Source organism: Balaenoptera musculus, chromosome 9, assembly GCF_009873245.2.
Source record: "Balaenoptera musculus isolate JJ_BM4_2016_0621 chromosome 9, mBalMus1.pri.v3, whole genome shotgun sequence".
Taxonomy (NCBI): Eukaryota; Metazoa; Chordata; class Mammalia; order Artiodactyla; family Balaenopteridae; genus Balaenoptera; species Balaenoptera musculus.
This window is the reverse complement of record NC_045793.1, coordinates 30,256,765-30,284,660: the sequence shown is the minus strand read 5'-3', so window position 1 is coordinate 30,284,660 and position 27,896 is coordinate 30,256,765. Positions and strand designations below refer to the sequence as shown.

The 27,896-nt window shown below is 37.7% G+C and overlaps 1 protein-coding gene across 1 annotated transcript in view; it reads left to right on the top strand.

The window, feature by feature from the left end:
* Positions 1 to 27,896, top strand: part of CPED1 (cadherin like and PC-esterase domain containing 1) — a 292,803-nt gene that overhangs the window by 22,239 nt on the left and 242,668 nt on the right. Inside the window, 1 exon segment of the mRNA XM_036864402.1 lies at positions 6,145 to 6,328. Coding sequence (XP_036720297.1) covers positions 6,145 to 6,328 — 184 coding nt within the window.

The following is a 27,896-nucleotide window of genomic DNA, read 5'->3' as shown; positions in this document are numbered from 1 at the left end:
AATGGAGTATCTCATTTTATAATTTCAGAGATGGGACTGTCTGGGGGAACACAAAGATCAAGCAAGATTTGGCCATTGGAGTGGGTGGTTGAAGTGAAGTGGAGGAGAGAGTCATTAGGGATGAAGAGGTCGTGGATATCTTATGGCTTGAGATGCGGATGTCGAAGCCTCCACTGAGACTTTCTAGTGGGTTTTTTTACCTGACGGCGAGTAAAATAATGAAAGGGCATGCATATATTTACAAGTAATGAACTCATAGTTCGCATTTAGCGTTTATTCATTTGCTCATTCATCCTCCCATTCACTCTTATTTAGAACCTGGCAGTAGGCTGTGTGTACAACAATGACCAAAGCAGACAAGTCTAGGCCCTCATGAAACATACAGACTTGTAGGAAGGGCAGACAGTAAACAAGCAATCTGTAACTATAAATTGTGAAGAGTGTCAAAGGGAAAATTAGATTGAGGAATAGGTGAAGATGAGTTTTGGCAATAGCTATTTAAATGGGTGCCATTTCATCAAAGCTATATTGTGGATACTCTTTAATATTGAAACTTTATTGCTTTTGTTTAGAACTTACATAGAGCCACAGATGGGTAAATTTGCCTTACATTGGGTGTTGGGTGTTGGGATAGCCCCAAAGTACAGTTTGGGGGTACATTCAGAGGGCGCTCAGTTGTCATGGAGTAGTTCTGAGAAATGTGTGATCGTTCCATGACGGGCTCAAGGTTCAGCTGAGTCAGCTGTGAGATGGAGGGCGAGGGTCACTAAATGTTCATTTAAGTAGGGAACATTCTCCGAGGCTCTGTTTGCATATCCAGGGAACCTGCAGTTCCTAAACTGTCCTACAATTATAAATAGTGTTTAAGTAGAAAATGTATAGGATATGCATCCTGGAAAACTCCATCCATTTTATTCCTTGAATTCTCTAAAATAAGTGTACATCTTGCCAATGGAAAAAAATTCTCTATTCTCGTAGTGGAAAAATTAAACGTAATTCACTATGATAGACTCTATAATATTTCTAAAATGCCAAAAATCTAGACAGCATGGCAACTTGACTTTTAGCTGTATATGACACACATACGAGGTCTACTATGTGATTTGTATTTGAGCATCAAAAAGCGTCATAAATACGTAGCTACTTTAATAAATCCAGAAAAAAATCTTTCTGTCGTATGGAAAAAAACAAGTTTTATTTCTCATCTCTACTATATTTTCAAGAGCTGTATTTCTTGCTTTTGTGGTAAGTCTTGGTAAAGACTTGTTAATAGTAACTGAGAAATATAGTGCCTTTATAATATAGCTCTTTACTGAATTTTTTTTTACTGTAAATTCATTACTTTGCTCAAGTACTTGACTCTATTTTTGTCATTCTTGCCACTATTCTACTGAAACAAATTGCTTTATTTTTATTTTTATTTTTTTTAACATCTTTATTGGAGTATAATTGCTCTAGAATGTTGTGTTAGTTTCTGCTTTATAACAAAGTGAATCAGCTATACGTATACATATATCCACATATCTCCTCCCTCTTGCGTCTCCCTCCCACCCTCCCTATCCCACCCCTCTAGGTGGTCACAAAGCACCGAGCTCATCTCCCTGTGCTATGTGGCTGCTTCCACTAGCTATCGATTTTACATTTGAAACAAATTTCTTAATACAAATTTTCACCACTTTCTATCCCAATCTTCCATGGTAGTATTTATAAAAAAGGCTTTTACATATTGAAAAAAAAGATGTTTGTATTCATTCATTCAAAGAATATTTATTATGTGCCCGTTATGTGCCAAGGACTATTCTTAGGCTGGGGAAACAAAAGTGAACAAAACAGACAAAAATATATGCTTTCATTTACCTTCTTTTATGGTGTGGGGAAACAGACAATAAACATAATAAAGAAATCATATTTTTGCCTTAGAAGATGATAAGCCTGACAGAGAAAAATATGTATCAGTGTATATAGAAGCATATAGTTTACTGTAGAAAGGCTTTTTATGACAGAGACCAAACTATATCAATTGAAAAACTTACAGAATTTCTAATATAAAAGCAGAGTTACAATGGGATATAGCTTTTTATTCAATTTTACTTGTGTATATTTGACATCGTTTATTGGTGGGATGCTGTGTTGGACACTTTCATATAGAAAACTGATTTAATTTCACCATAAAATCTCATGAAGTAGGATGCGCTACTTCAACTATACATATGAGAAAACTCTGATGTGGGGAGATTACATCACTGCTGTGTTGGACACTTTCATATAGAAAACTGATTTAATTTCACCATACGATCTCATGAAGTAGGATTCGCTACTTCAACTATACATATGAGAAAACTCTGATGTGGGGAGATTACATCACTCTCCCCAGTGGACGAAGCACGCGAGTGGCAGAGCCAGAATCCAAATCTAGATTTCTGATTCCTTACATGGCTGCATCTAACCCTCCAACTAGGTTATTACAACACTCTATCCTAAGGCGGCATAGAGGCTTCAGGTTTTGAAGTCCTTCCAATAAAAATAATGTGCTCGGTTATAAAGCAACTTTCGTGTAGTCCAACGAAGTGATTTCTGAGGGGCTATTCTGCAGATCTCTCAGGAAGAAGGGAGGGAGGGAAGTGACTCGAGGTTCAGTGTCAACATCCAGTAACACTCATTCTTTTCTAAATTCTCCGCAGCAGACCCGCAAGTCTCAAGTTCAGTTGTTGTAGTGATAGCCAGGTTAAATGTATTCTTCCACTAAAAACATACCCTCAGGGGCTTCGCTGGTGGCGCAGCGGTTGGGAGTCTGCCTGCTAATGCAGGGGACACGGGTTCGAGCCCTAGTCTGGGAGGATCCCACATGCCGCGGAGCAACTAGGCCCGTGAGCCACAACTACTGAGCCTGCGCGTCTGGAGCCTGTGCTCCGCAACAAGAGAGGCCGCGATAGTGAGAGGCCCGCGCACCGCGATGAACAGTGGCCCCCGCTTGCCACAACTAGAGAAAGCCCTCGCACAGAAACGAAGACCCAACACAGCCATAAATTAATTAATTAATTAATTTAAAAAATATATATATATACCCTCAGACTTGTAGGAGTCATCAGGAGCTCTCATTTCCAAAAGTGCGGCTCCGGGCATTTGATAATCCCGCATTTGCTGGTGCGGTTGACATAATTGTATTTCACATACACAGTGCGTGCCCCTGTTGTTGGACCAGCTAAAACCGTTCTCGCCCCTTGGTATTGGGCCATTCTGCTGATACAGGGTGTTATAAATATTACAGCAGGGGCAGTTTGTATTACAGGATAATACAACATAATTTGACAGACAAACTCATTTCCTATTTATTCTCTGTAGTCTGAGACGTGAGTTAAAATTTCAGTGTGTTATAAAGGTTATGATAAAATATGGCCAGTAATTAACACTTTATTTAAAATATGCTCTCTATAAGATATGCCGGCAAGAACTTTGCTGCTCTTACTTAAACTGATCATGGTTTGGGGGGTGGGGGTGGGAAAGAGGGATTATATCTTTCAAAATAATAAGAACTTAAAGTCTGGAAATACACTCTCCTCATGTGAAATCACTGCTGTACCCGAGCCAGCTGTAATCGAGAGGGGCATCCTGTGATTGTGAAAGAAAATAATGTGAGAAGGGAATTCTGGACATTGTATTTTGCTTGAGTGACAGTGATATATTTGGAAGTATCTGTCTTCGCCTTTCACCTAGACGCATGTTTGTTTATTTTGGCCTCCTATGGGCTACTGTTTCCCTCTAACTCCTGAGTCCAGTAGTTGGTTTCAAATACTCCTTCTTAATTGTTTATCACTACGAACAATTACAACATTTGCTGGGGAGTTATGTCCCAGTTTGCAGTTAAATTCTTAAGTTTAAATAGTTTCGTTATCAATAAAACGCAATATCCTTTAACAAGGGAAAATATCTGATCATGTTTTCCCAAAGTACCATGCACAGAAGGTGTGATAGCTGGTGTTCTCTTTCTTTCCTTTGTATTCATCACACATGTATTAAGAGCCTATGTTAGCATGTGTCAGGCAAAGCTCAGATACAGAAACAGTGTTCCTGACTCTTTGCTCTTTTTGACATATGATTATTTTAAAAACACATATATAGGACTTCCTTTATGCCAGGCACAGTTCTAAGCACTTTACACATATTAAGTCCTTAATCCTCACAGCAGACTTAGGAAGAAGGTACTGTCCAAGGTCACATGATTAGTGCTGGTGGAACCAGGGGATTTGAAGCCGGCAGCCTGTCTGCAGAGTTTGTGTCCTTCTGCACTACACCATGCTTTGTCTATTAATTTTCAGATAGCCATCATTTGTATGCAATGAAAATAGGATATGGTTCCTGCCCTCAAAGCGTTTACAAGCTAAAGCTGTTTCTTCTTTCCATATGTATATTCAAAGATCAGATCTTGATAGAGCATTACGGTCCATTAATTTACTAGGTATCTTCATTTATTAAGTATGTACTATGTGTACTAGAGACACAGGGACAATGCAGGCTGCCTGTTAGGGAACTCACATCAGGGAGAGACACAATTTCATAAGTGCTGGTGGAAGGATGTATTTCAATGAAAATTTTCCAAAGAGGTACTGTTTGATTTGGAGTTTGCTAAACAGAAGAATGGAGAGAGAGGAAGGAATTGTGGGTTGAAGGCACAGTGGAGTCTGTATGAAGGAGCCGGATGGGATCAGGAATGGAAACATGACCAGAGAAGGAAGATGGGTCTAAGTTCAAATGGCCTACATTCCTTGATAAAGGTGTGGAATTGATTCGGTCAGTAATGGGAAATAATGAAGAAATTTAAGGAGTGAAAAGACAGGGTACAAAATGTGTCTTAGATCCATGAAATGGACAATTTGATTCAGAGCTGCCACTAAAAGTAATGTGGCTTCCCAATTTCACTTTTTACCTCTTCCCCCTCATCTGCTTTCTCCAACCCCTTTGTCTCCTCTTCTTTGACCTCTCCCATTTTTTTTTTCTCTAACCCCCATCCACTTTCATCACTCCTTCCCGTAGTAAAAAATGTCTACTTAATCAAGGTTTAGTCACAAATTTTCAGGAAAACACATAGTATCTGCCATTAAATCGTATAATGAATTTCAATGTCAGTATTCTTTCTACTTGCCAATTCAAAACTTCCCTCTTTTTTTTTTTTTTATAAATGTATTTATTTATTTTTGGCTGCGTTGGGTCTTTGTTGCTGCACGCGGGCTTTCTCTAGTTGCGGCGAGTGAGGGCCACTCTTTGTTGTGGTGCGCGTGCTTCTCATTGCAGTGGCTTCTCTTGTTGTGGAGCACGGGCTCTAGGCGCGCGGGCTTAGTAGTTGTGGCTTGTGGGCTTAGTTGCTCCGTGGCATGTGTGATCTTCCCAGACCAGGGCTCGAACCTGTGTCCCCTGCATTGGCAGGCAGATTCTTAATCACTGTGCCACCAGGGAAGTCCCCAAACTTCTCTCTTGTTAACGGTATTTCAAACATCAGCGTGAGAAAGAATATGTCTTTGGAGGAGCAATAAACCACTGAAGGAAGAACCTAAAATTATGATACTTAAGTGATACCCGCCCCTTCTCACATGAAGTTCCATCCTGCCTCACGGAGATGCATTCAAATTTTGCTGCGTCCTGATGGAGAGAAGCAGCAGCGTTGTGCATCTCCAGAGAGCTCTGGGATTGCTTCTCAGCTGTACTCCCCTGTCCTTCCGGTGCAAAATCCATCCTCCCTGAGTCTATTTCCTCTAATGTGTTTACCTAAAAGAACTGTTAAAAGATAAGGCAGTTGGAACTACTACAGAAAAGCACAATGCAGATGAAAAGCGTTGCTATTAGTTTCTACTTTTCAGCCAGAGTTGAGCTCGGTGTTTCCATGCCACGGTATTCTTCCAGGAACTCTATATTTTAATGGCCTGAAATTTTCATCCTTCTGGAATAATGAGAAAAATACAGTTCACCTTCAGTTCTCCCAGATGAGGTTGCTTTGTCCTGGTCAGCCTTTCAGAGGATCTGTCATTCATTTCCAGAGGAAAACTTAAAAGACAACTTTCTGAACGGCCCCTGATTTGCATTAATGATCTCCTTCAAGGGAAACATGCTCCTTTTTCTCCTTGAATTTTTATGCCTTCTTTCTTTCTGTAGATCGAAGAGTCAGTTGAGACCCACTTCGGCAGCCATGGCAGAAAGGCCGTTCTTTACAGGCCTCCTTCCTCCAGCAAAAGGGAGCTTCAGCTCCACCAGCGCATTCTCACTCAGCATCACTATGCGGTTGTCATCACTGAAGAAAGGCTCGGTGCCGACCCTGGGCTGGGGCTACTAGAAAAAGGTCAGAGTCCGGAGTAATTACCGAAGTTGCTTGCCTTCTAATATTAAATATTTCCTGAAATGTGCTACTATCTTCCTCTAAAAAAATTCACAAGAACCAAGTTTTACCCATGATCAGCTTTCTTGCATCATAGAAAACTTGGCTCCTTTTCTGCTTCCTCCCCATTTTCTTTTAGCTACATTTCTTTATTCCTGAAATTATTTTGTTTATATTTTTGTAGCATTTTGGAGCTGCATAGTTCATCTTTAAATGCTACGTAAAACATATTTATGTTTATGAGCCCAAATACATGTTCTGCCCAGCACCAAACTGCTCCATATTTTAAGAAAATTGCCACTCCATCTGACTGCAAGTAGAATGTGCTGGAAATTGTTTCGAGAAGCCAGCTTAAATGTGATTCACAGGTTGGTTCTAAATGCAAAAGAAGTATAGATATTTATCTCACACGCCATTACTAGTCAAGTACTTTTTATTTCTGTCATTTGAAGTGAAAAATAAGAGACAAGTTTTTAAACAAGTTATTTGAAAAAAAAGTTGAGTAGGTGATGAGGGTCAAAAAGGGCAATAACAGTAACAGCTGACATTTCTTGAGTAACATGTGACATGTTGTATTCTGTATTCGTGGCCTCATTTAATCCTCACTGAAGGCCCCTGAGTGCCCTAAGATGAAGAAATATTCATTCCTTGGGCTTCCTTGGTGGCGCAGTGGTTGAGAATCTGCCTGCCAATGCAGCGGACACGGGTTCGAGCCCTGGTCTGGGAAGATCCCACGTGCCGCGGAGCAACTAGGCCCGTGAGCCACAATTACTGAGCCTGCGCGTCTGGAGCCTGTGCTCCGCAACAAGAGAGGCCGAGATAGTGAGAGGCCCGCGCACCGCGATGAAGAGTGGCCCCCGCTTGCCACAACTAGAGAAAGCCCTCGCACAGAAACTAAGACCCAACACAGCCAAAAATAAATAAATAAAAATTAAATAATGTATAAAAAAAAAGGCAAGGCACTTATTAAAAAAAAAAAAAAGAAATATTCATTCCTTCCCCAATTCCAGAAGAGGAAACTGAGGCTTGGAGAGGTGCAGTGACTCACCTTGTATCTTAAACCTGGAGTGCTGGAAGGGCAGGATTTGAACCCCTGTGTTCCAACTCTCACTTCTGTGCTCATCCTCTTCACCTCTGTGTTGCCCACTTCCTCTTTGGCCCCTTATCCTGCACTAATCTATCATTATTAGAGCTACCAGGATGTATAGCACTCATTCTCCATGAGCCAATCAGATTTTTCTCTTTATGACAACAGAGTGTATCTGTTTTTCTTTTTATCAAAAGGAAGGGGAGGAAATGCAATTTGAATCCACTGCTGATCTCCATGATGGTTTCCTTTGGGAGAAAAAGTCAGATCCCGGTGCCACAATAATTTTCATTTGTCATTTCACTTTCAGCCATCTTGACATCCTTGTAGCTCTTGCTCTTCTGTTAGGTCCCCCCTTGCTCTTTAAAGTGCTGGTTTATGCTGGTCAGTGAAAGAGGCTGGGGGACATTTAGCCATGATTACCCTTCACTACCTTTTACCATGTTGGCGGTAAAGTTATAAGCTGCTTAGCTAACAAAACTCCCAGGGAAGAAAGCCCCAAGTGATCCACTTTGATGAAAAGAAAGTTCTTAAAAATGTGCAGAGGTCATTAGCACAGGTCTTCAGGAATGCCATTTGCTGGTCCCTAGAGCTTTTGGAAACAAATAAGAAAAACAAAAGGGAAGTTGAATGCTCTGGAATATCAAAGCAGCTGGAAACCAAGTTTACAAACCTCACTGGGGTTGGTTCTATTTAGAAGGACCAATCTAAAGTTCTGGAACATCCATAAATGATATTGTCAGAAAACCATTGATCAGAATAGCTGCTGTTGGTATTAAGTAAAGACGTAAAACATTTAGTCTTCCTCTCATCCCGTAAATTATTTTAGCCCATCGCTGAACCAGGTGCTTGACTGTATAACCACCGCCTTTGTTCCACATGAGCTGTGCTCCTGGAATCCTGCAAAGCATCCGCCCTGATAACACAACACTATTGTCTGAAATTCCCACGTTCTTCTGTCTCCTTGGTGCTGCTACTGACTGTGTATAGGCACAGCTTGGATTATCTGTGCATTTCAACTTCATTTCCAATTTTCAGTTTTCTCCAGTTGCAAAACAAGGAATATGGCTCTTCTCTCCCTTGATGTCCTCGAGTCAGTTTTACAACAAAAAGGAGGATGACTTTGCAGCTTCCAAATACCAAGAAAGTGCGAAGAGAGCCTGAAGGCAATAGAATCTGGCAGCAAAGGGAGCTGCTGGGCCCGTAGCACAAGATAACTAGATGGTGTCACCAGAATTTGTCAGTGTAAATACTGATTTGGCTCCCTTTCCCCACATTTCCTCAGCTTTGAAAATATCCATGCCTCTTTCTGGGTATTCTTTTACTTTGTATAGTAAGATATTTTTCCTGGATCAGCCTCAAGAAAAGGTAGCAATTTCACAAGTATGGGAAATTGATTTTTGGTTCTTCATTGGATTTTGTAGTTTTCACTGTGAGAGCATGTGCATTGAATACCTGAGATAAAAAAAGTTCTATGACTATCATCTAACATGTCCCTGATTATCTAACCTACAGAAAAAAAAGCCACTTTTTTATTGCAGCTTATTTTCCGTAGCCACACATTTAATCTATAAGCTATGTTTGAATCGAAGCACTTACTATCAAAAATATTTTCTAGAGATTTGATTCTCGTAAAAATTTTTTTTCTTTAGTTCCACATATCCACCCCATGCTTATTTTACTATGTGTACAGCAGCAGAAAGTGGGATGCTATATTGGCATATTTAAACTTCATCTCCCCATGTTGAACAGCTTGGGGAAAGTGGAAGCAATTCAGAATGATCTGGAGACCTACCCCCACCTGTCTTTCTTTTCACCATTGCTGTTTGCTAACCTGAAATTTGAAAATATTACATTAAAAACAAAATAGGCACTCCCACTAAGTACAAAAGTACTCAGGTGCAGATTTGACACATTTATGAAGTACATTTTTAGTCCTAGGAAAATAAATATAAAATGCATTTTCCCTATTCTACTCATTTATTCCACCTGCTTTCCAATCCTCTTTTGACTTGACCCCCACCATTTCTGCTGATCTCTTTTTTGTGCCATCCTTTGAAGCACAGGTGGCCTTTTTCCAGCATGGGGCCACTTTTTTTTTTTAACCATTTAAGGCCAGAAATGGACAAAAATTAGAAAAAATTAAAGGGTGCTAGTCTAGGCAGGCAACGTCCTATGATTAAGTATAATCTGTTCTTGCAGAGTTACGTTTGGGCTTCATATTGTGTTTAATTTTCCCACTAATTTAGTAAACATTTATTGAAAGGAAAAGTAACCAGTCTTGGGTTGTAAATTCGAATATGGACATTATGTTTTTCCCCGGTTAATTCCATTCTATGATATAACAGAAATTGGTGGCTCTAACCGGAACGACTATGAGGCTGTGTATACTTGACCTTAAGCAAGTTAAGTTCTCTGAGTTCTAGTTCTCTTATCTGTTAAAGGCAGTAATGAATTTTTACTTCACAAAAGTATGTGGTGAGAATGTAATCACTTTGTCCACACGCATCAGAGTTCTGGGAAGAAACCAAGTAAAGCCCCACCGATATTTTTCTCATTCAGTAGTCTGGGAGTGGGACCCAGAAATTTATATGTTAAAAACAGACACAGGTAATTCTGACATGTAACCTAGTTTGGGGAGCATTGTCCTAAGGGATATACTATTGGTTCAAAGAATAGCAATGTTTAAAGTTAATTTTGGGAATAAAACGATACAAAAGTCTGCCTGCTACAATGCCATTGAACTACTTAAGATTTATTGGTATAGTTATTTATCAGCATTTCGACTTTAAGCTGATTTTGAGAACAGTAAGAGGACAATTGTCTTTACAGATTTATGCCTACAAAACTTAGCAGAATGTAAAACATATACATTTATGGTCCTTCAATACCCTGCTTTGGAAAAATATATCTTATGTCCCTGCATTTGTAAGAACATATAATTCTCTAAAGGAAAAGATTGGAAGGACTGACCAATTATTCCCTTTCCTAGTATCTAGATAGTATTTAGTAAATCAGTGCTTTAGTACGTGGAATAGTATAGTGGCCTAAAAGAGTAGGTGTTTTCCAAAAAAGTTCTTAACCTATTCCCATGGCAACATCCAAGAAGGGTGTGACTCAGGAGACTCTGATTCAATGGACTTTATCATTAGATCAGAATTATTTATGTATACTTGAAGAGTAGAGCATATTTAGCAATTTTCTGTCCATTCCTGAGTGCATCCTGCACTTTTGAATTAAGTGTATTATATAGTCAACGTGAAAAACAAATGCCAACTGCTATCAGAGCTACAGAATTGGAGTTACTCTTATGGTTTCAAATTGCTCTTGTTTTTGTAACTTGGGGGTTTTACATGGAATGGTTTTTGAAGAAATACAGAAAGTGAAAGACCATAGAAATTTTCTTGCCAGGGGTTGGCAAACCATGGCCCACTGGCCAAATCTGACCCAACGCCTGTTTCTGTAAACGAAGTTTGATTGGAACACAGCCACGCATTTGTTTTTGTACTGTCTTTGGCCTTTTTTGTTCTACAACAGCAGAGTTGAGTAGTTGCAACAGAGACTGTATGGCTCTTAAGGCCTAAAATATTTATTATTGGGCCCTTTACAGAAAACGTTTGCTGACCCATGGATCTAGACTAATTCTATGTCATCTGATTTCAGACCAAGCTGATGGTTAAACTCTAGGACTGAGGTAGGTTAGGTTTTTAACTTACATCAAACCTCATTCAAAAAGGATTTGATGGTTTATAGTCAAACATATAATAATATGATTACTAAAATGGAAATATAAAATTAGGGCTCAAACTGGATATTCCTCTTAGCTACCATAATTTCGGCTTAATTTTGGTTTGAGCTGCCAAGTACCCAGAGCAACAAGGGAAAGAATAGAGGTTTCGCTCTCAGGAAGGAGGGAATTCTATAGTTCCTTCCGCTGATCTCCGACGTGCCCAAGTAGTACATTTAAAACAACTTTTTCAAAGGGATTATTAAGTTGATGACATTATGTAACGGGTCAAGGGTCAGAGCAACATTTGTATTGCAGGCGAAGTGGATGTCATGTCTTGGTTCACATAGCAACCTTCCAATGCGAGCTGAGAGTGTAACATGACAGCATGGCATAGTGAAAGCCTTTCTAGGAAGGGCTAGGGTTAATACTGTGATTAAATAGTATTTATCGATATTTGTATTGATATTACATTTGATATATTGTGTTTGGAGATCGTATTTTAAATAATATTGCTACAGCTTTCCCCCCACTAAGAAGGACACTGTCATTTACCCAACTGTGTTCTTGGGATGCACTATTAAAAGATATAGTCAACAGAGCGAGAGATACAGATCACTACTTAATGTTGTGGAAAATATATTAAAGAAGAAAAAGCCTATTTCCTTCCCTGTTTATAATTTCATAGTTTCTCTCCTCCCATAGTTTTATTTACATTCACCTGCACTCTTAAAAATGTCCAACACATCCATGTATCATTTGAAATCTAGTCTAATTTTGAAGGTTTATTTATAATGGCTACTTGCCAGAAGCTGTTTCTGCAGTTTATATGGAAAAGAAACATCTCTTATAGACCAATCTTAACTTTTGTAATGGAAAATGTATTTCAAATTTTTCTTTAGTTTATATGTATTCAAAAAGAAGCCATAAGGAAGTTGAGATTTAAATTAAGTAAGAAGAGCTTAACCGCAATAATTACTTTCTTGGGGAGCTAGTAGACTGTGGTAATTAAAGGGAATAAGCTGTGGAGTTAAGACTGAACCTGGGTTGGACTCCCTGGTGTTACCTTTAATGGTTACACTACCCTGGGCAATTTAGCCTCTCAAAGCCCTAGTTTTCTCTTCCGTAGTGGATTGTTTTGAGATAGTTCTGAGAATGGCACGTGGTAGGCACTCTAAATATGGGAGGTAATATTGCTACTGCTGTCAGGAACTAGATACAGAAAGGAGATTGTGAATATTCCTTTGTGGAGAGGTACGTTTAAAGTGGGTTCTATCAGTAGCAGAAGGGTGCTGCTACTGGATATTTTGCATTAAATGAACTTGATAGGTCTCCCTATCAGGTCCTATCCTTTCCAAGTCTCCCTCCCAATTTAACATGTTTTCATTGACAGATCTGGGTTGTAAACCCTCCTGAAATTCCAACATACAGTCTCTTGGATCATTCCATTAGGAAAAAACAACTTCACTTCTAAAAAATCTGTAAACTCGTTGAGGTCAGGAGCCCTGTCTGCTCAGCTCATCACATAAAATGAAGCCCTCCACATAGGGGCACGCAATAAATATTTATTGAATACATGAATAAACGAGGATAAAATAGTACACCAACAGCTGAGCCCCTTAAATAGTGAACTACCTCAGACTTTCACATTAAAATTTAATTCATCAACCTTTCATTTTTATGTAACTTTATAGGAACACTGGTATTCTTTTCATGCTCAAATCTCTTATAACAAAAATAATGCAACCACAAATTCAGTAGTAGATAGAGCTAATACTTTATACATAAAACAGTTCTATACTGTTGAGGTTTTTAATGCTTGTGTCCATTTGTTCCTCTCTGGCTTTCAAGACTCCTCTGCCACGTTTAGCGGTGTTCCTCAGCTTATTGGTTTTGTAGGGAGGGCGGATGAGTTTAGTTCTAAACGTACTCAGACTCGGGTGCCTTGAGGTTTTCATATGGATGTATTTAGCAGAGACTGGAGGTCAGGGCAGGAGATGTAGATTTGTAGGTTATCTGCTTAGAGGTGATGATTGATTCATTGAAGGTTTAATATTCTGTAAAACTATAGAACGCACAGTGTTACCTAAAGATTCTCTCCAGTAAAGGACACGGAAAAGTAAGCATATAGCTTTTTCAGCTCGTGAATGTAGACAACATTAAAGGTCAAAAACCCCATCATGTCATTTAGGTCCTGTTTGTGTCCTCTGCCTTTCGCCTTCTGGTTCTTTTCTTAGCATAGTGTAAAATATTCACTTTCATGCTCTTACAGCCCCTTGCTTTGGAAAAACATATCATATGACCCAGGATTTTTAAAACATGTACTTCTCTAAAGAAAAAGAGGCACCATCAAATTTTTCTCTTTCATAGCGTCGAGGTACTATTTAGTAAATCATTGTCTTAGTTCGTAGAACGAATAGTGGCCTAAGAGAAAATAAATGTTTTCCAAAAGTTTTAAACTTGCTCCCAGGGTAGAGTCTAAGTAATATGTAGTTCAAGAGACTCTGATGCAGACCATATTTTATCGTTGGGTCGGAATTATTTATGTATACTTGAAGAGGGCATATTTCTACAGTTGCAGCAGAAACCAGAACTGTAGCAGGAACGGGAAAATAGATTGTTCCTATTGAAAAGACCGTTTCAGGGAGGCCCTGCAAGTAGTTGGGCCAGTATTTTTGTATTCCCGCTGTTTAACGGGTCGCTTGAGTACAAGATTTATTTGTGGTAACCCTAGAAGGCATAGGACCCGCTGAAGGATGAATGTTGTATCAATCAGACTCATCCAGCAGTGGAACAACCCATTTCAAAGAGTAGGAAGTTTTGTTGGAATGGGAGCAAAGCAGGGACACTGCTGAGTGGCTGCTTTATCAGCCAGGAGAATGAGTAAAACCATCGACGCCCCTTTCAAATCTGCGGCTCTGGGACGCGCGCTAACATTTATACAACACAGAATGAGAGAAAGCAAGACAAGATTTTAAACCTCTGTCATTTTAGGATTCCTTTCCTTGAGTCTTTGCTTTTAGTCTCCTGTTCTCTGGGCAGAAGAGAGGAAGGGGAAGCAAAGAAGGAGTGGAGAAACGTGTATCTGGAGGCAAAATTGGAGACGGTTCCTCCTGGCTAGCAGTGCACGTTCTTAACAGATGCTTCTTCTCGTCAGTTAAAATTTCAGAGCCTAATGAACACCTCATTCCTCTTCCCCTCCAGCCCCACACCAGCACTCCTGCTGCCTTCCTGAGTTTAATATGCACTACGACTGTTTAGCAGGAACACAAAAGAGTAAAGGCCACATTTAAAAGGCACAGTGTGTTTTGCCTTGTCGGTATTTCTCCTCGAACACACTGGACATACGTTTTCTATTAGGCAAGTAATAGGTTTTGGACGGTATCAGAAGTGCTTCTGTGCCTTCAGTTAATCAAGCTAGAAAAGAAAAGAAATTGAATCAGAGAAACATAGGGCTGCACCGTTCTATTTTTTTTGTGTTATGACACATGGTAATTGTGTGTTTGCATTTATTGTTATTTTCCTCATTGCTCATAGAATTACTGATGTATTTACAACCAAACAGAATTTGTTCTTTAATTGACACAGGAGAGCTCAAGGAATGTTTATTTAACCTTAACTCGGTTGAGTTGTTTATACTACAGGGACCTGAGTTCAATTTACTTTAGTTTTTGAAAAAAAAACTTTCTTATTTACAAAAGTTGAGTTGTGAGTGACCTCTCCAGTCTGATGTTTCCTTTACCCTCCACTGTGCAAAAGGGAACAAAAAGCCACTGTCTCATTTTTACTCCAAAGAAACTAAACTACTTCCTTAAGTGGGTTACTTCTTTCAATTGAAAATGGTAACCAGATGTTTACTGAAATCCCTAGCATTTCTCCTTCAAGCCTAGCTTCTTTCTAATTGTTTGATCTTTTTAAGTTTCATAGAAACCAGATTGGGTATTTGAGTTTTCCATAGCTGGGAAATGTTTAATGCAGCTTTGCAGATACTTTCTTTGTACTGTTTCTTTAAATGCACTGCCTTCTGCTTTTATTTTTTAAAAAAGATGCAGCATGGAAAATTTTATAAGTTTTTATTTTTTTTATAAGCAATTTATTACAGGTCATTGTTCTTTTCATATTTCTTTAGAATTGAGGAGACTGGGGGTTTTTGTTTTGTTTTGTTTTGTTTGGAACTTAGACTTTTTTGCTTGGTTTTGCCACAGACTAAACTGTGCTCTAAATGACAGATTTAATTTGTAAAAACAAATATTCGTATTATATTTAGATGGAGAAAGACTCCAGGAAGGAAAACAAACTCCTTCATATGGGACCTTTCAAATGACAGAGTATGTGGATTAATTTAAGGGTGTTTGGAGACTCCAGATACAGTGCGTTTACTATGCTAGTGTATTATCAGATTTCGCTGCTTGAAATATTTTAGACCTTGCCCTCAATTTGGTAGGAGTTTAGGAGCATCTAACCATAGTTTCAAGACCGCCTCTTAATTTTTGTATCACTTTTACTTTCTACTTTCAATGTTACAAATATTGTTGAAACGTCCCGAATCACTTCCTTTTTAGACTTGACTTTTCTCAGTTAATTAATATTTCGCTCTGGATATCTTATATGGTTTCTATCTTATTTTTAGCTAAAGTGGCTTCCTCTTAACAGTGTCTCTTTGTGGAAGTACAAACCACAGTTTGGGAAACAAAGACTTAAGGAAAAGTAATTTTTTTTTCCCCTTGTTAATCTCTCTCTAATTAACTCTCAATAATCAGATTTTCACCCCACCAAAATTGTCTTTTCAGAATTTACCAAGAAATTCCTTTTTGTTACAAAATCCAGCCACCATATTTACAATTGCATTATTTTTGGTAGAAGAGCATGTTTGAGCATGGGTGGAATGTAAATTAGGCTTTAATGTAAGTTCTCAATTTCCTTGATCTTACTCTAGCAGTGTTTCCCAAACTTGGTGAAATGTGTGTATCAGTGGAATAAATACCTATCCTAGCACTGAGGGGGCGCTACGTGCTCCGGGATTTTCTTACAAACCCTTTTCTCTCTTAACTTCCTTGATAGTGCCCTTGCCTGCTTCTCCCACCTTTCTGACCCTTCCTTCTTTATGTTTTCCCTCCAAATATGAGCCTTCCCCAGGACATTTATCCCTAGCCATCTTTTTTTCCTCCTGTCTTGATACTCCCTCAAGACATCTTTCTACAGATTCAGTGATCTCCTCTGGGGAACTCCTCAGTGGTTGCCAGAGGCTGGGGCTGGTGATCAAAGGGTACAAGCTTCCAGTCATAAATAAGTTCTGGAGATGTAATATATAGCACGGTAACTAGAGTTATGGTACTGTATCGTCTATTTGAAAGTCGTTAAGACAGTAGATTGTAAAGGTTCTCCTTATCAAAAAAATGTATAACTATGTGTGGTGATGGATGTTAGCTAGACTTATTATGGTTATCATTTAACAACATATATATATATATATATATATATATATATATATATATATACATACACACACACATACCCAGAGAGAGAGAGAGAGAGAATCATTATGTTGTACACTTGAAACTAATATAATGTTAGATGTCATTTATATCCCAAAAAAAATATTCCACTTGGGATAGAACCTCTAAATAATGTTGAATCCTAATCTGTCTCCTATAGGCAAAGTTTTGAGAAAGCATAGATTTTCCAGGTACCTGGTAGTTTTGATTTGTGTGTCCCAGGGCCTCGGCATATATAAATAATGGATAATGCATGATGCTTCCATTCTGTGGGTCTTGCCAACCACGTTCCTCTGACTAGTACGGCATTCCCTCACCTCCTAGGCTCTAAAGCTCGTCATCAGGTCCTCTCTCTCCTTCAGCCACAGCACATACCAGGCACCATGAGCCCTGTAAGGTAGGCCTTCTCTTGGCCATGACTCCACACTCCTTACAGTTACTGGGCCTCTTTGGTGGTATCACAGTAACTATTACTCTCCCAGATGCTCGTCTCTGCCTTCTGTTATACAACCCCACCACACGTGCCAGTTTCATATTCCACAAGCACACCTCTGCTCACATCACTTTCCTGTGCAGAAGTGTTTAATGATTTCTTATTTCCTCCTAAACAGAACGCACATTTCTTACCCCAGCATTCGGAGCCATGGAGTCAGACATCTCCATATCCCTGCGGTAGCATGGCTCTCAGGCTTGTCCTCATACTTGAATTACCCAGGGAATATAAAAATTAAAGAAGCCAATGCCCAGGCCCCACTTCAGAAAATTATATCAGAATTTGGGGGGAAGGGATTGGATCTGGGTATCACTTTTTTTTTTTTTTTAATTCTTAACTTTATGGCCTAAAGTTCTTATTTTACCTGAGTTCTTTTTAAAAACTTTATCTTATTGAGGTATTGTTGATTTACAATGTTGTGTTAATTTCTACTGTACAGCACAGTGATTCAGTTATACATACATATGCATTCTTTTTCATATTCTTTTCCATTATAGTTTATCACAGGATGTTGAATAGAGTTCCCTGTGCTATCCAGTAGGACCTTGTTGTTTATCCATTCTATTTATAATAGTTTACATCTGCTAATCCCAAACTCCCAATCCATCCCTCCTCTCCCCCTCTGCAACCTCGTCTATCTATGTCTGTGAGTCAGTTTCTGTTTCATAGATAAGTTCATATGTGTCATATTTTAGATTCCACATATAAATGATATCATATGGTATTTGTCTTTCTCTTTCTGACTTACTTCACTTAGTATGATAATCTCTAGGTCCATCCATGTTGCTACAAATGGCATTATTTCATTCTTTTTTATGGCTGAGTAATATTCCATTGTATATATATACCACATCTTCTTTATCCATTCATCTGTTGATGGACATTTAGGTTGTTTCCAAGTCCTGACTATTGTAAACAACGCTGCAATGAACATAGAGGTGCGTGTATCTTTTTGAATTATAGTTTTCTCTGGATATTGGGTATTACTTTTTTTTAAAAGCTTCCCAGGTGATATTAATGTGTGGGCAGAATGGAGAACCACTTTGATTGGGCTACTCACCTTTGCCTGATCACATTTCAAAGCTTTCTACTTTGCAGTGCTATTGAGGCTTTTGTCTCCTAGAATTTCCTCCTTTCTGCCATTTGTTAAAATCCAAATTAATATATAAATTCACCCATAAATTCCCCTCAAACTAGAAATGGTAAACAAGTTAACTAAGGCCCCATCACACATTAGTCATATACCTCTGATGCCTAGATTATGCTTTGTTATATTTTTATAATTTTTGTCTGTTACTCTCATCTCCCCTTCTATATGACAAACTTCTTGTAGAACAGGGAGTATTTTATTCATCTTTTTATTCATTATCCTGCATAGGACAGTGCCTTGTGTATACCTAGTAGGTACACAATTAAATGAATAAGCAATTGAAAAAATAAACCTACAAATATACTAATAAAAGAGCTGAATATTTCCTTCAGATATTCAAGCATCATTTGCTTCTTTGAAGTTTAGAGAAAAGATAGTGAGTGCTTGATAGGAAATAGCTGTATTGTAGAGCAAAATGAACTGTGCTTCAGAATGTGTCTGAGCAAAACCAACTGAAGAACAGAACTCACATGCCCACTGCCTCTAGTGAAGGTTCTCTGTAACCTTGTTTCAGAGTCAGTCAAGCCAGTGATGTCTCTGTTTTCAAAGAAAGAAGAATTCTGCCAATAGCTAATAATAACCTTTAATAATAATAACTCATTTCAGCTCTTTGTCTAAGGAAAAACATGAAAGTCATATGTGAATCTCATCATCTGTGCAACAAAATGATCTATTTAGAGCAGGGAACTCTTGGAATTTAAAAAATCTGTTTAGCATTCCATCTCGTTATCAGAGTGACCAAATAAGTGATTAAGGGGTGTAGAGGACAGAAATGACTCTCAGGGGGCCCTGCTTCTCTAATTGCTAGCTCTGTATTTTATACTTACCAGAAGGTAAAGGGAATCCTTCCCTGAATGTTTGCTTAAGGAACATGGTTTTGGCAAAGTTTGACCATAGTATCTACCAATTTGCTAGGACTATGATTCTCAAACTTAGTATGCATTAGAATTATCTGGAAGGTTTGTCAAATCACAGATTGCTGGGCCCTACTTCCAGTTGATCTGATTCAGTAAGAATAGGGAGGTGGGTTAAGAAATAATAAGTTCCCAGGTAATGCTAGTGTGTTGGTCCTGGACCACTTGTTGAAAACTACTGTCCTAGGTATTTCTTTATTACAGATTTTCAGTGTTTCTTCCAGAAGCACAAAGATGTTCTGCCTGTTTGCTATTTTAAGTATTTAGTGGCCAAGCAGTTCCCCATTTGCCTTGCTAGGACCCTGAATCAACCTTCTACCTTGGTGAGAAGCCCCCTTCTAAATTTACGTAGATGCTAAACCCATTAATTGTGAGTTAACATGCAAAGCCTTGGTACATGTTAGCTTAATTCTTTACAGTCAAGACCAGTGATCGCATTTAAAAATGATAGCAACAAGTAGCTGAATTTAAACTGTCTTTGGACATGTTGGGCTTGCTCGAAGATAGTGGGATCAAGGTAAAAATGTGGACAGATAATTTATTCCAAATGATAGTTATATGCTCCCAAAGAGAAGCAAGATGGTACTGTGGAAGAGAAGAATACTGGCTTGGGTTGCAATGTCTATGTGAAACCATGACTAAGTTACTTAATTTCTTAGATTCCTTTCATTTTACAGAAGATGAAGATTTTTGGATTAGATGATATTTAAGATCTAGTTCAACTGGAAAATATATAAAAACAATAATAAAGAATGAGGGAGATTACCTAAAAGGCCACCAACAAAGTTAATTTGGGACACAATTCTTTATAAGTTTTTTATACATTTTATACAATTTTCTAGTTTGCTTTTTTACCATACTATTATATCAGAAATACATGCCGTAGAAACTTTGTAAATGTTATTTCAAGGGCTACATAAAATTATATTACTGGATGTATTTAATATTTACTTAATTTAATGTCCTTAATCTTTCCCATATTGTTAGATATTTATGATATTTTTAATGTTTTGCTTTTGTAAATATTGCACTCACAAAATTGTTGTTGTTCTATGGAAGTATAGCATGGAAATCCAAGTTCACAGCTGTAGTATAAAACAGATTAAGATTCTGCTGGAAATTGGTACTTGCATCGTGGTAGGAATGCTGGGAATGCCAGAATGGCAGGCACATTCCATGGTAATCTGAAGGCTCATCTGAGAGAGCCAATATCAGGAATAACAAGTGTTTGCCCTTCCATTGGTTTGTTTGCTCAAGGATTCCTGTTCATTATTTGTTCATTTTTGGAGAAACAGCATAATAAGGGTATCAGGAAGACCTTACTTTGTGTTGTCTGAAATCTCGAACTCATAACTGTACACAGCATGACTATAGCACCCTGAGACTGATTTTGTTTGCTGTCTTATGGAAAGAAATACTATTACTTTGTCACATTGAGTATTTTACATCAATTTTCATCAGAGACATTTTGAATTTTAAAATGATTGAGATCTATGTTAATTTTATGTATTTTTTCATTTGTATAAAGCAGTTGATTGGCATCTTACAGTACTTTGAAAGGTGTACAATGTTTGAAAAGACTCAATGTCTGTTTTTCTTAGAAAATAATAGTTCTTTATTTGGATGCATATTCTAACCACATTTTTAGAAAGTAGTTTTCCCATTTATAAAGATGTTATATGTTTATGGTAGAATATTGAATCAAACCGTTGCAAGTACAAAGATGAAAGGGAAAATCACTCCAAATCCCACCACCCAGAGATAACTCAGTTAAACAACGTTGTGCATGTTTCCAGGCATCTCTCTAACAAGAACATACACACACAAACACACACACACCCACACACACACACACATTTACATCCTGACTTTTTGCCTCCTGTCTCTTTTACAATAGTTTACCCCACATGTTTTAACAGACACTTTTTTTTTCAAAATTTTTTGGCTTCCACATGCAACTTGCGGGATCTTAGTTCCTCGACCAGGGGTCGAACCCGGGGCCCCAGCAATGGAAGCACAGAGTCCTAACCACTGGACCACCAGGGAATTCCTGAGACATTTTTAATATTTTGATAAAAATAAAGACTGTGATAAAAGTATTGTCATATCAATGTAGTTTTTAAGGATTGTGATAAATTGTTATATCATTAGTTTTAAGTTAGCCTTTTTTGATCATTAACTAAATGCACTGTGCTATGTAGTTTATATACATTAACTTATTGAATTCTCACTTCTAGTCCACAAGGTAGCTATTTCTGTTTCACAGATGAGGAACTGAACAGTGTATATCATAAATGGTGGAGTTAAGGTTTGACCCAAGGACTGTCTTTCTCCAAACCTGAGTCTTTGACCACAATATCATACTAGTTTCTTGAAAGTGTATGAAAAGTATTTGCTTTATTCTGTTTTGTGTTTTATTTTATGGGTATACCATAGTTTTTTAACCAAGTTCTTCTTGACAGATATTTAGAATTTTTTCAGCTTGTTAATATAAAATCCAACTTTACTACCATATTTGTTTATATTGCTTTTTTGAGATTTGGGTATAATGTGGAATTGTTGTATCAATGGGTAAAATATTAAAACTGTGGTTCTTCCTGCCACATTCCTCTACAAAATGATGGTTCCTATTTTTACTTTCATCAGCAGTGCTAGTTCTCCATGCATCTTCAGTATTAGATGTTATCACATTTTTTAATCTGAGAAGTTAAAAATGTCACATCATTTAAATTCTTTCATAGGAAAGGAAGCTTTACTTACACATCAATTTAAAAATATTTCTATTTTTCTAAGTGCTGTTTTTTAAATTTAATTTTTTATTTGTAAATCTTTTTTATACAAAGGATATGAATAAGCAGTTTATATTTTCATATCTAAATGTCAAAACAAAGGAGAAAATATCATGAAGTTCACAAAAAGCTACAGAAAGACCATTTAAAGTATAGCATATCACTTTACAGTCCCAGGACTGGCAAATTTCAAAACTGGTAATATCACCTGTTGCTGGTAGACATTCCAGGAAAGGAAGCTCTCATACATTGCTTGTGGAAATGTGAAATATTGTAGCCTTTTTTTGGAAAGCAATCAGGAAAATCTATAACATTTAAAATACTTATAGTTTCTAAGCCAACAATATTATTCTTGGGAATCAATTTGATAGAAGTTAAAGCATTAAAAGATAATTAAATATATACATAAATCTTAAAATTAGCACTGTCAAAGAAATAAAGAAAATGGTTTTAAATAAGGACAGTCAAAACAAGGGAAATGAGATTACACTACAAATTTTGAGTAATAAATAGAGAGAAAAATAGCAAATTATGTTCCTAGAATCTCTGGAGAGGTGGAAAACTCATGTTAAGAGATTAGAGGAAACACCAATTTTGCAGAATTCTATTAAAATATGTGGAAAAAATGTGCTTCATAGATGTGTAGGAACAATACACTTTAATAATACGGTACACTTTAATATACTTGGCATAGTTTCATATGGGCTTAAGTGTTCTTCATCTCTCATAGATGACAGCATTATTAGCCTGAGGAGACACTTCTGATACCCCCTTGGCTTCTGGGAGCAGGGCCAATTTTAAGAAAATTATGAAGTGGATGAAACGGGTTTTAGGCAATAGCTCTGCTTACCCATTACCCAAATCCCTCCTTACCTAAAGCACCCACTTTAGGGTCCCACAGGGTTGGCCTAACTAGTCAGGTCACACCTACCACATGGGGCTCATTGCTACTCACTCATGAAAATGTACCTTCCTTCATCATCAGTTTCAGGGCTCAAGATGTCACATATTCTAGCAATGCACTTGTACTGCCAATGAGAGAAAACTGATCCCAGTTCTAGATAATGTGTATGAATTTTAACTGAGGGCTCGTGCTGATGAAGTCCTCTGTTTCCCTTAGATCAAAACCACCAAATGGTGTCTGTTGAGTTAACATACTCTCCTTCTACCGTAAGAAGGCCTATTAACAAAACATGAGGGGGTGATGCAGAATTGAGAGAGAAGATTATTTTCTGTGTTTTCTAAATTCTACTCATACCGCCCTATTCAGAAGCCTTAAATAATAGGCGGCAAGACATATAGAAGACGTCACATTGCTTCTTGAGTTTATCATCGAGAATCGCAAATTTATCTCTCTGTATCTTACCTCCCACCCACCTACCTATTCATTAAACAACAAATACTTATGTAAAGCTTATCAAGTACTAGGCACTGTCCTAAGCACTTTACAAATATTCACTCATTTAATTTTCATAATATCCTCCCAAGAGTGGTATTAGTATCACTACGAGACCTGAGTTTTAGGCCTCACATCTGCTTTTTGGAATGACCTTGAACAAGCTCATTAGATCATCTATTGCTTGGTATGAAAATGGAAGATAAGACCTGTCCCATAAATATCTCACAGAAATATTATGATTGGTTTAAGCAAATCTCCAAAGATTATTGAAAATAATGCTTTATGAATAAGAGCTGTGTAATCCTAAAATACTTGTGGCATTAAGTAATAGGCCGTTGAGAGAATTGATTCTTTTTCTCATGTTAGTGAACTATATTTTCTCAAGGCTTGATTCTCATCTGTGCTGAATTAGTGTGTAATTATTCTTAGAATAAATTTTAAATCAATGACTCCCACCTCCCTCTCAGATTGCTTGAAGTCCCCAGTGCATTATTATACAATGTTAAACCAGATATGATTAGGTTTTATTCACTGCATTTTAAAGAAGTCATGCAAAATGACTTTGAATAAATCAGGAAGAAGGAATAATATTTGGTTAAATGAAGTGTCACCACACTAATTACACACTAAAACCTCCTGCACTGTTCTGTGGAATTTGGTACAAGGAGTGTCTATCAAAAACTCAAGGCAAGTACTCAAGTAATAAAAGAACCCATTTTCAAGCATCCTCCTCATAACAAGGATTATGACGAGGACATTATAGCCAGGCATCAGAATATTTTATAATAGACACTAAACACGTTTTATTTAACACATGTTTATTAAACATGAGGTAGGTGTAGGATACTAAAATTGGTGTGATGGAGAGAGAGCATTATAAAAATGAGTGAAACCTTTCAAGGAACTATAGGGCAGAGGTGTATATCAGTGTTTCTCAAATTCACATGTGCATACTGGGGATTTTGCTACTGACAAATCTGATTTGGTGAGGTCTAAGTTGGGGACTGAAATTTTTCATTTCTAACAAGCTTTCACTATATGAAAACGTTACAGATCCAAGGATAATTTTTGAGTAGGAAAGATGTGCATGTTTAACTGTAATATAAGATACAATAGGAGCAGTATGAAGAGCAGAAATAAAATGTTCTGAGAGAACAGAAAAGGAAGGGACCAATTCTGAATGTGGGGGTCTAGGAAGGTGTCACAAGTGAATACTTGATATGTGACAATGATTTCTCAAGTAAAGTTTAGAGGGAAGAGCATTCATCAGTATGAGCTGCATGCTAGGGCACACAGGTCTAAAAGTCTATGGATCATATGGTAGCTCTATTTTTAGTACTTTTTTAAGGAACCTCCATACTGTTCTCCATAGTGGCTGTACCAATTTACATTCCCACCAACAGTGTAGGAGGGTTCCCTTTTCTCCACACCCTCTCCAGCATTGATTGTTTATAGATGTTTTGATGAAGGCCATTCTTACTGGTGTGAGGTGATACCTCATTATAGTTTTGATTTGCATTTCTCTGATAATTAGTGATGTTGAGCATCTTTTCATGTGCCTCTTGGCCATCTGTATGTCTTTTTTGGAGAAATGTCTATTTAGATCTTCTGCCCATTTTTTGATTAGGTTTTTGTTTTTTTGATATTGAGTTGCATGAGCTGTTTGTGTATTTTGGAGATTAATCCCTTGCCACTCCTGGGCATATATCTGGAGAAAACCATAATTCAGAAAGATATGTGTATCCCAGTGTTCATTGCAGCACTGTTTACAATAGCCAGGATATGGAAGCAACCTAAATGTCCATCGATAGAGGAATGGATAAAGAAGATGTGGTATATATATACAATGAAATATTACTCAGCCATAAAAAAGAACAAAATAATGCCATTTGCAGTGACACGGGTGGACCTAGAGATTGTCATACTGAGTGAAGTAAGTCAGACAGAGAAAGACAAATTAAAAAATATAAAAGAATGGTACAAATGAACCTATTTACAAAACAGAAATAGACTCACAGATGTAAAAAACAAACTTATGGTTACCAAGGGGGAAAGGGAGGTGGGAGGTATAAACTGGGAGATTGGGATTGACATATACACACTACTATATATAAAACAGATAACTAATAAGGACCTACTGTATAGTACAAGGAACTCTACTCAATACTCTGTAATGACCTATATAGGAATAGGATCTAAAAAACAGTGGATATATGTATATGTATAATTGATTCACTTTGCTGTACAGCAGAAACTAACACAACATTGTAAATCAACTCTACTCCAATAAAAATTAATTGAAAAATAAATAAAAGTGTATGGAGTCTCAGGGGCCAACAAGGGTCCATGTGGCTGAGAAGAAGTGGGGTTTGGGGAGTGCTGCTTTGAGGGAAAGAGCTAGAGAACTAGGTTGGGGCAGGTGTGAAGGATCTCTGTTGCTTTGCTAAGGAATTTGATCTGTATTGTGCTGGCAATGATAAGATCTGTGTTTTCAGAGGATGATTGTGGCTTCATGGAGGAAAATGGATTAATGAAGGGAAAAGAAATAGAAGCAGGGCGACTAATTAGGAGACTTTGCAGAGATAGTGAGATCTTAGATTTAGAGACTGTGATAGGATTTGGAAAGGTCAGGAAGTATTTAAGAAATTCTAATTTAGGTTGGATGGGAATTGGAGATCAATGGGAAGTGGAATGAGAGACAAGTACTAGTTGAAGTTGATGTCACGCTTTCTAGCTTGAGGGGAGAGAAGGTGACTACACCTTTGAGGGTAATAAAACTGGAAGGACGGACAGGTTTTTGGCAGGAGATACAGGTTCTGATTCATATGTGTTCAGCAGGGCATCTGTCTTAGGATGTAACTGGAGATCTGAAACATAAGAAAGGTTAAGAAATGTAAATTTGAGAGTCAGTGGCAGGAAAGCAATAGCTAAAGCAATGAATGTAAATAAAATCACCAAAGGAGTTGAATTTAGAGAGAAATGGTAACAAGTGAAATGAAAGGCTAGAAATTTGGGGAGCTGCATGTATTGAGGGGGTTTCAAACTCTGAACTTGATCTATTTTTCAGTCTTCTGTATTTTAAATACCATCGGAATTGTCTTTATCAGAGAATCCATCTTGTATAGAAAGGAATTATTTTTCACTTTCTGCATTGTAGTGCAGATTGGTTTTGTAATACAACATTCTTAGTATAAAATACTTGGTGAGCTTTGTAATTAATATGTGTCTAGTTACAGCCATATACTTAACAGTCATCATCTTTTTTTCTCCAGAGAATATGTTTATTCTGATTTTTTTTTAAAAAACTAAAGTCCATACTTCATTCAGATTTTTAAACTTTTTACCTAATGTCCTTTTTCTGTTCCAAGATCCCATCCAGGATACATTACATTTAGTTGTCGTGTTTCCTTAGGCTTCTCTTGGTTGTGACCGTTTCTCAGACTTCATTTGCTTTTGATGACCTTGGCAGTTTTGAGAAGAACTGGCCAGGTGTTTTGATGTCCCTCAATTGGGTCATGCCTGGTATTTTCTGATTAGTGTAGGGTTATGGTTGGGGGAGTAAGACCACGGAGGTAAAATTCTCATCATATCATATCAAGGGTATAGATTATCCACATGACTTATCACTGTTGATATTAGCCTTAATCACCTGACAGGTAGTGTTTGTCAGGTTTTTCCACTGCAAATTATACTTTTATTTCCCGTTCCCATACTGGACTCTTTGGAAGGGTGTCACTGTGAGCAATTCATGCCGAAGGACTAGGGAGTTGCGATCTACCTCCTTGAGTCTGTAGTAGCTATGAAAATTTTGTTTGATATTTTTCCACACCAGAGATTTGTCTCTTCCTCCCCATTTACTTTTTTATTCAATAATTTGTTTATATCAGTATGGACTAGTGGATATTTATTTTATACCAATATTACTTTACTTATTTTTTGCTCAAATTGTTCCAGTTTTGACCATTGGCTCCCGTGCCCCTTTAACATACCTCCGTCACTGCTTTTGTTCATTTGTTCGTTTGCTTGTTTGGTTTTGAGCTCTTCCTCATTTTCTGGCACTGTGATGCTCTAGACTCATCTTGTACACTTACTTTCCCAGCCCTTGAATCAGCCATACCTCCAAGGACCCCTGGTTCCTCTTATTGGAGAGTGGAATTAGAAACCAATATCTGAGTGTTAGGTGCAGTCTGAGTTTTAAATTGCTGCAGAGTTTATTTCTTTTAAGGTCTCCTAAGCTGGTGAGAATTCCAGACTTGGAGAAATTTGGTAAAATGCAATAATGAGAGTTTTCTCCCAGACAAACAATAGTCTTGAAGCAGTAAAAGTTTAAACACACATGCACACACATCTAATCAGTTATACTTCAATAGAAGACTATATAAGTGGAATGAAAATCTTTTTTAAAAAAAGTCACTTTAAAAAAAGAGAACAAATGTATGGATACCAAGGGGGAAAAGGGGTGGGGTGAGAGGAATTGG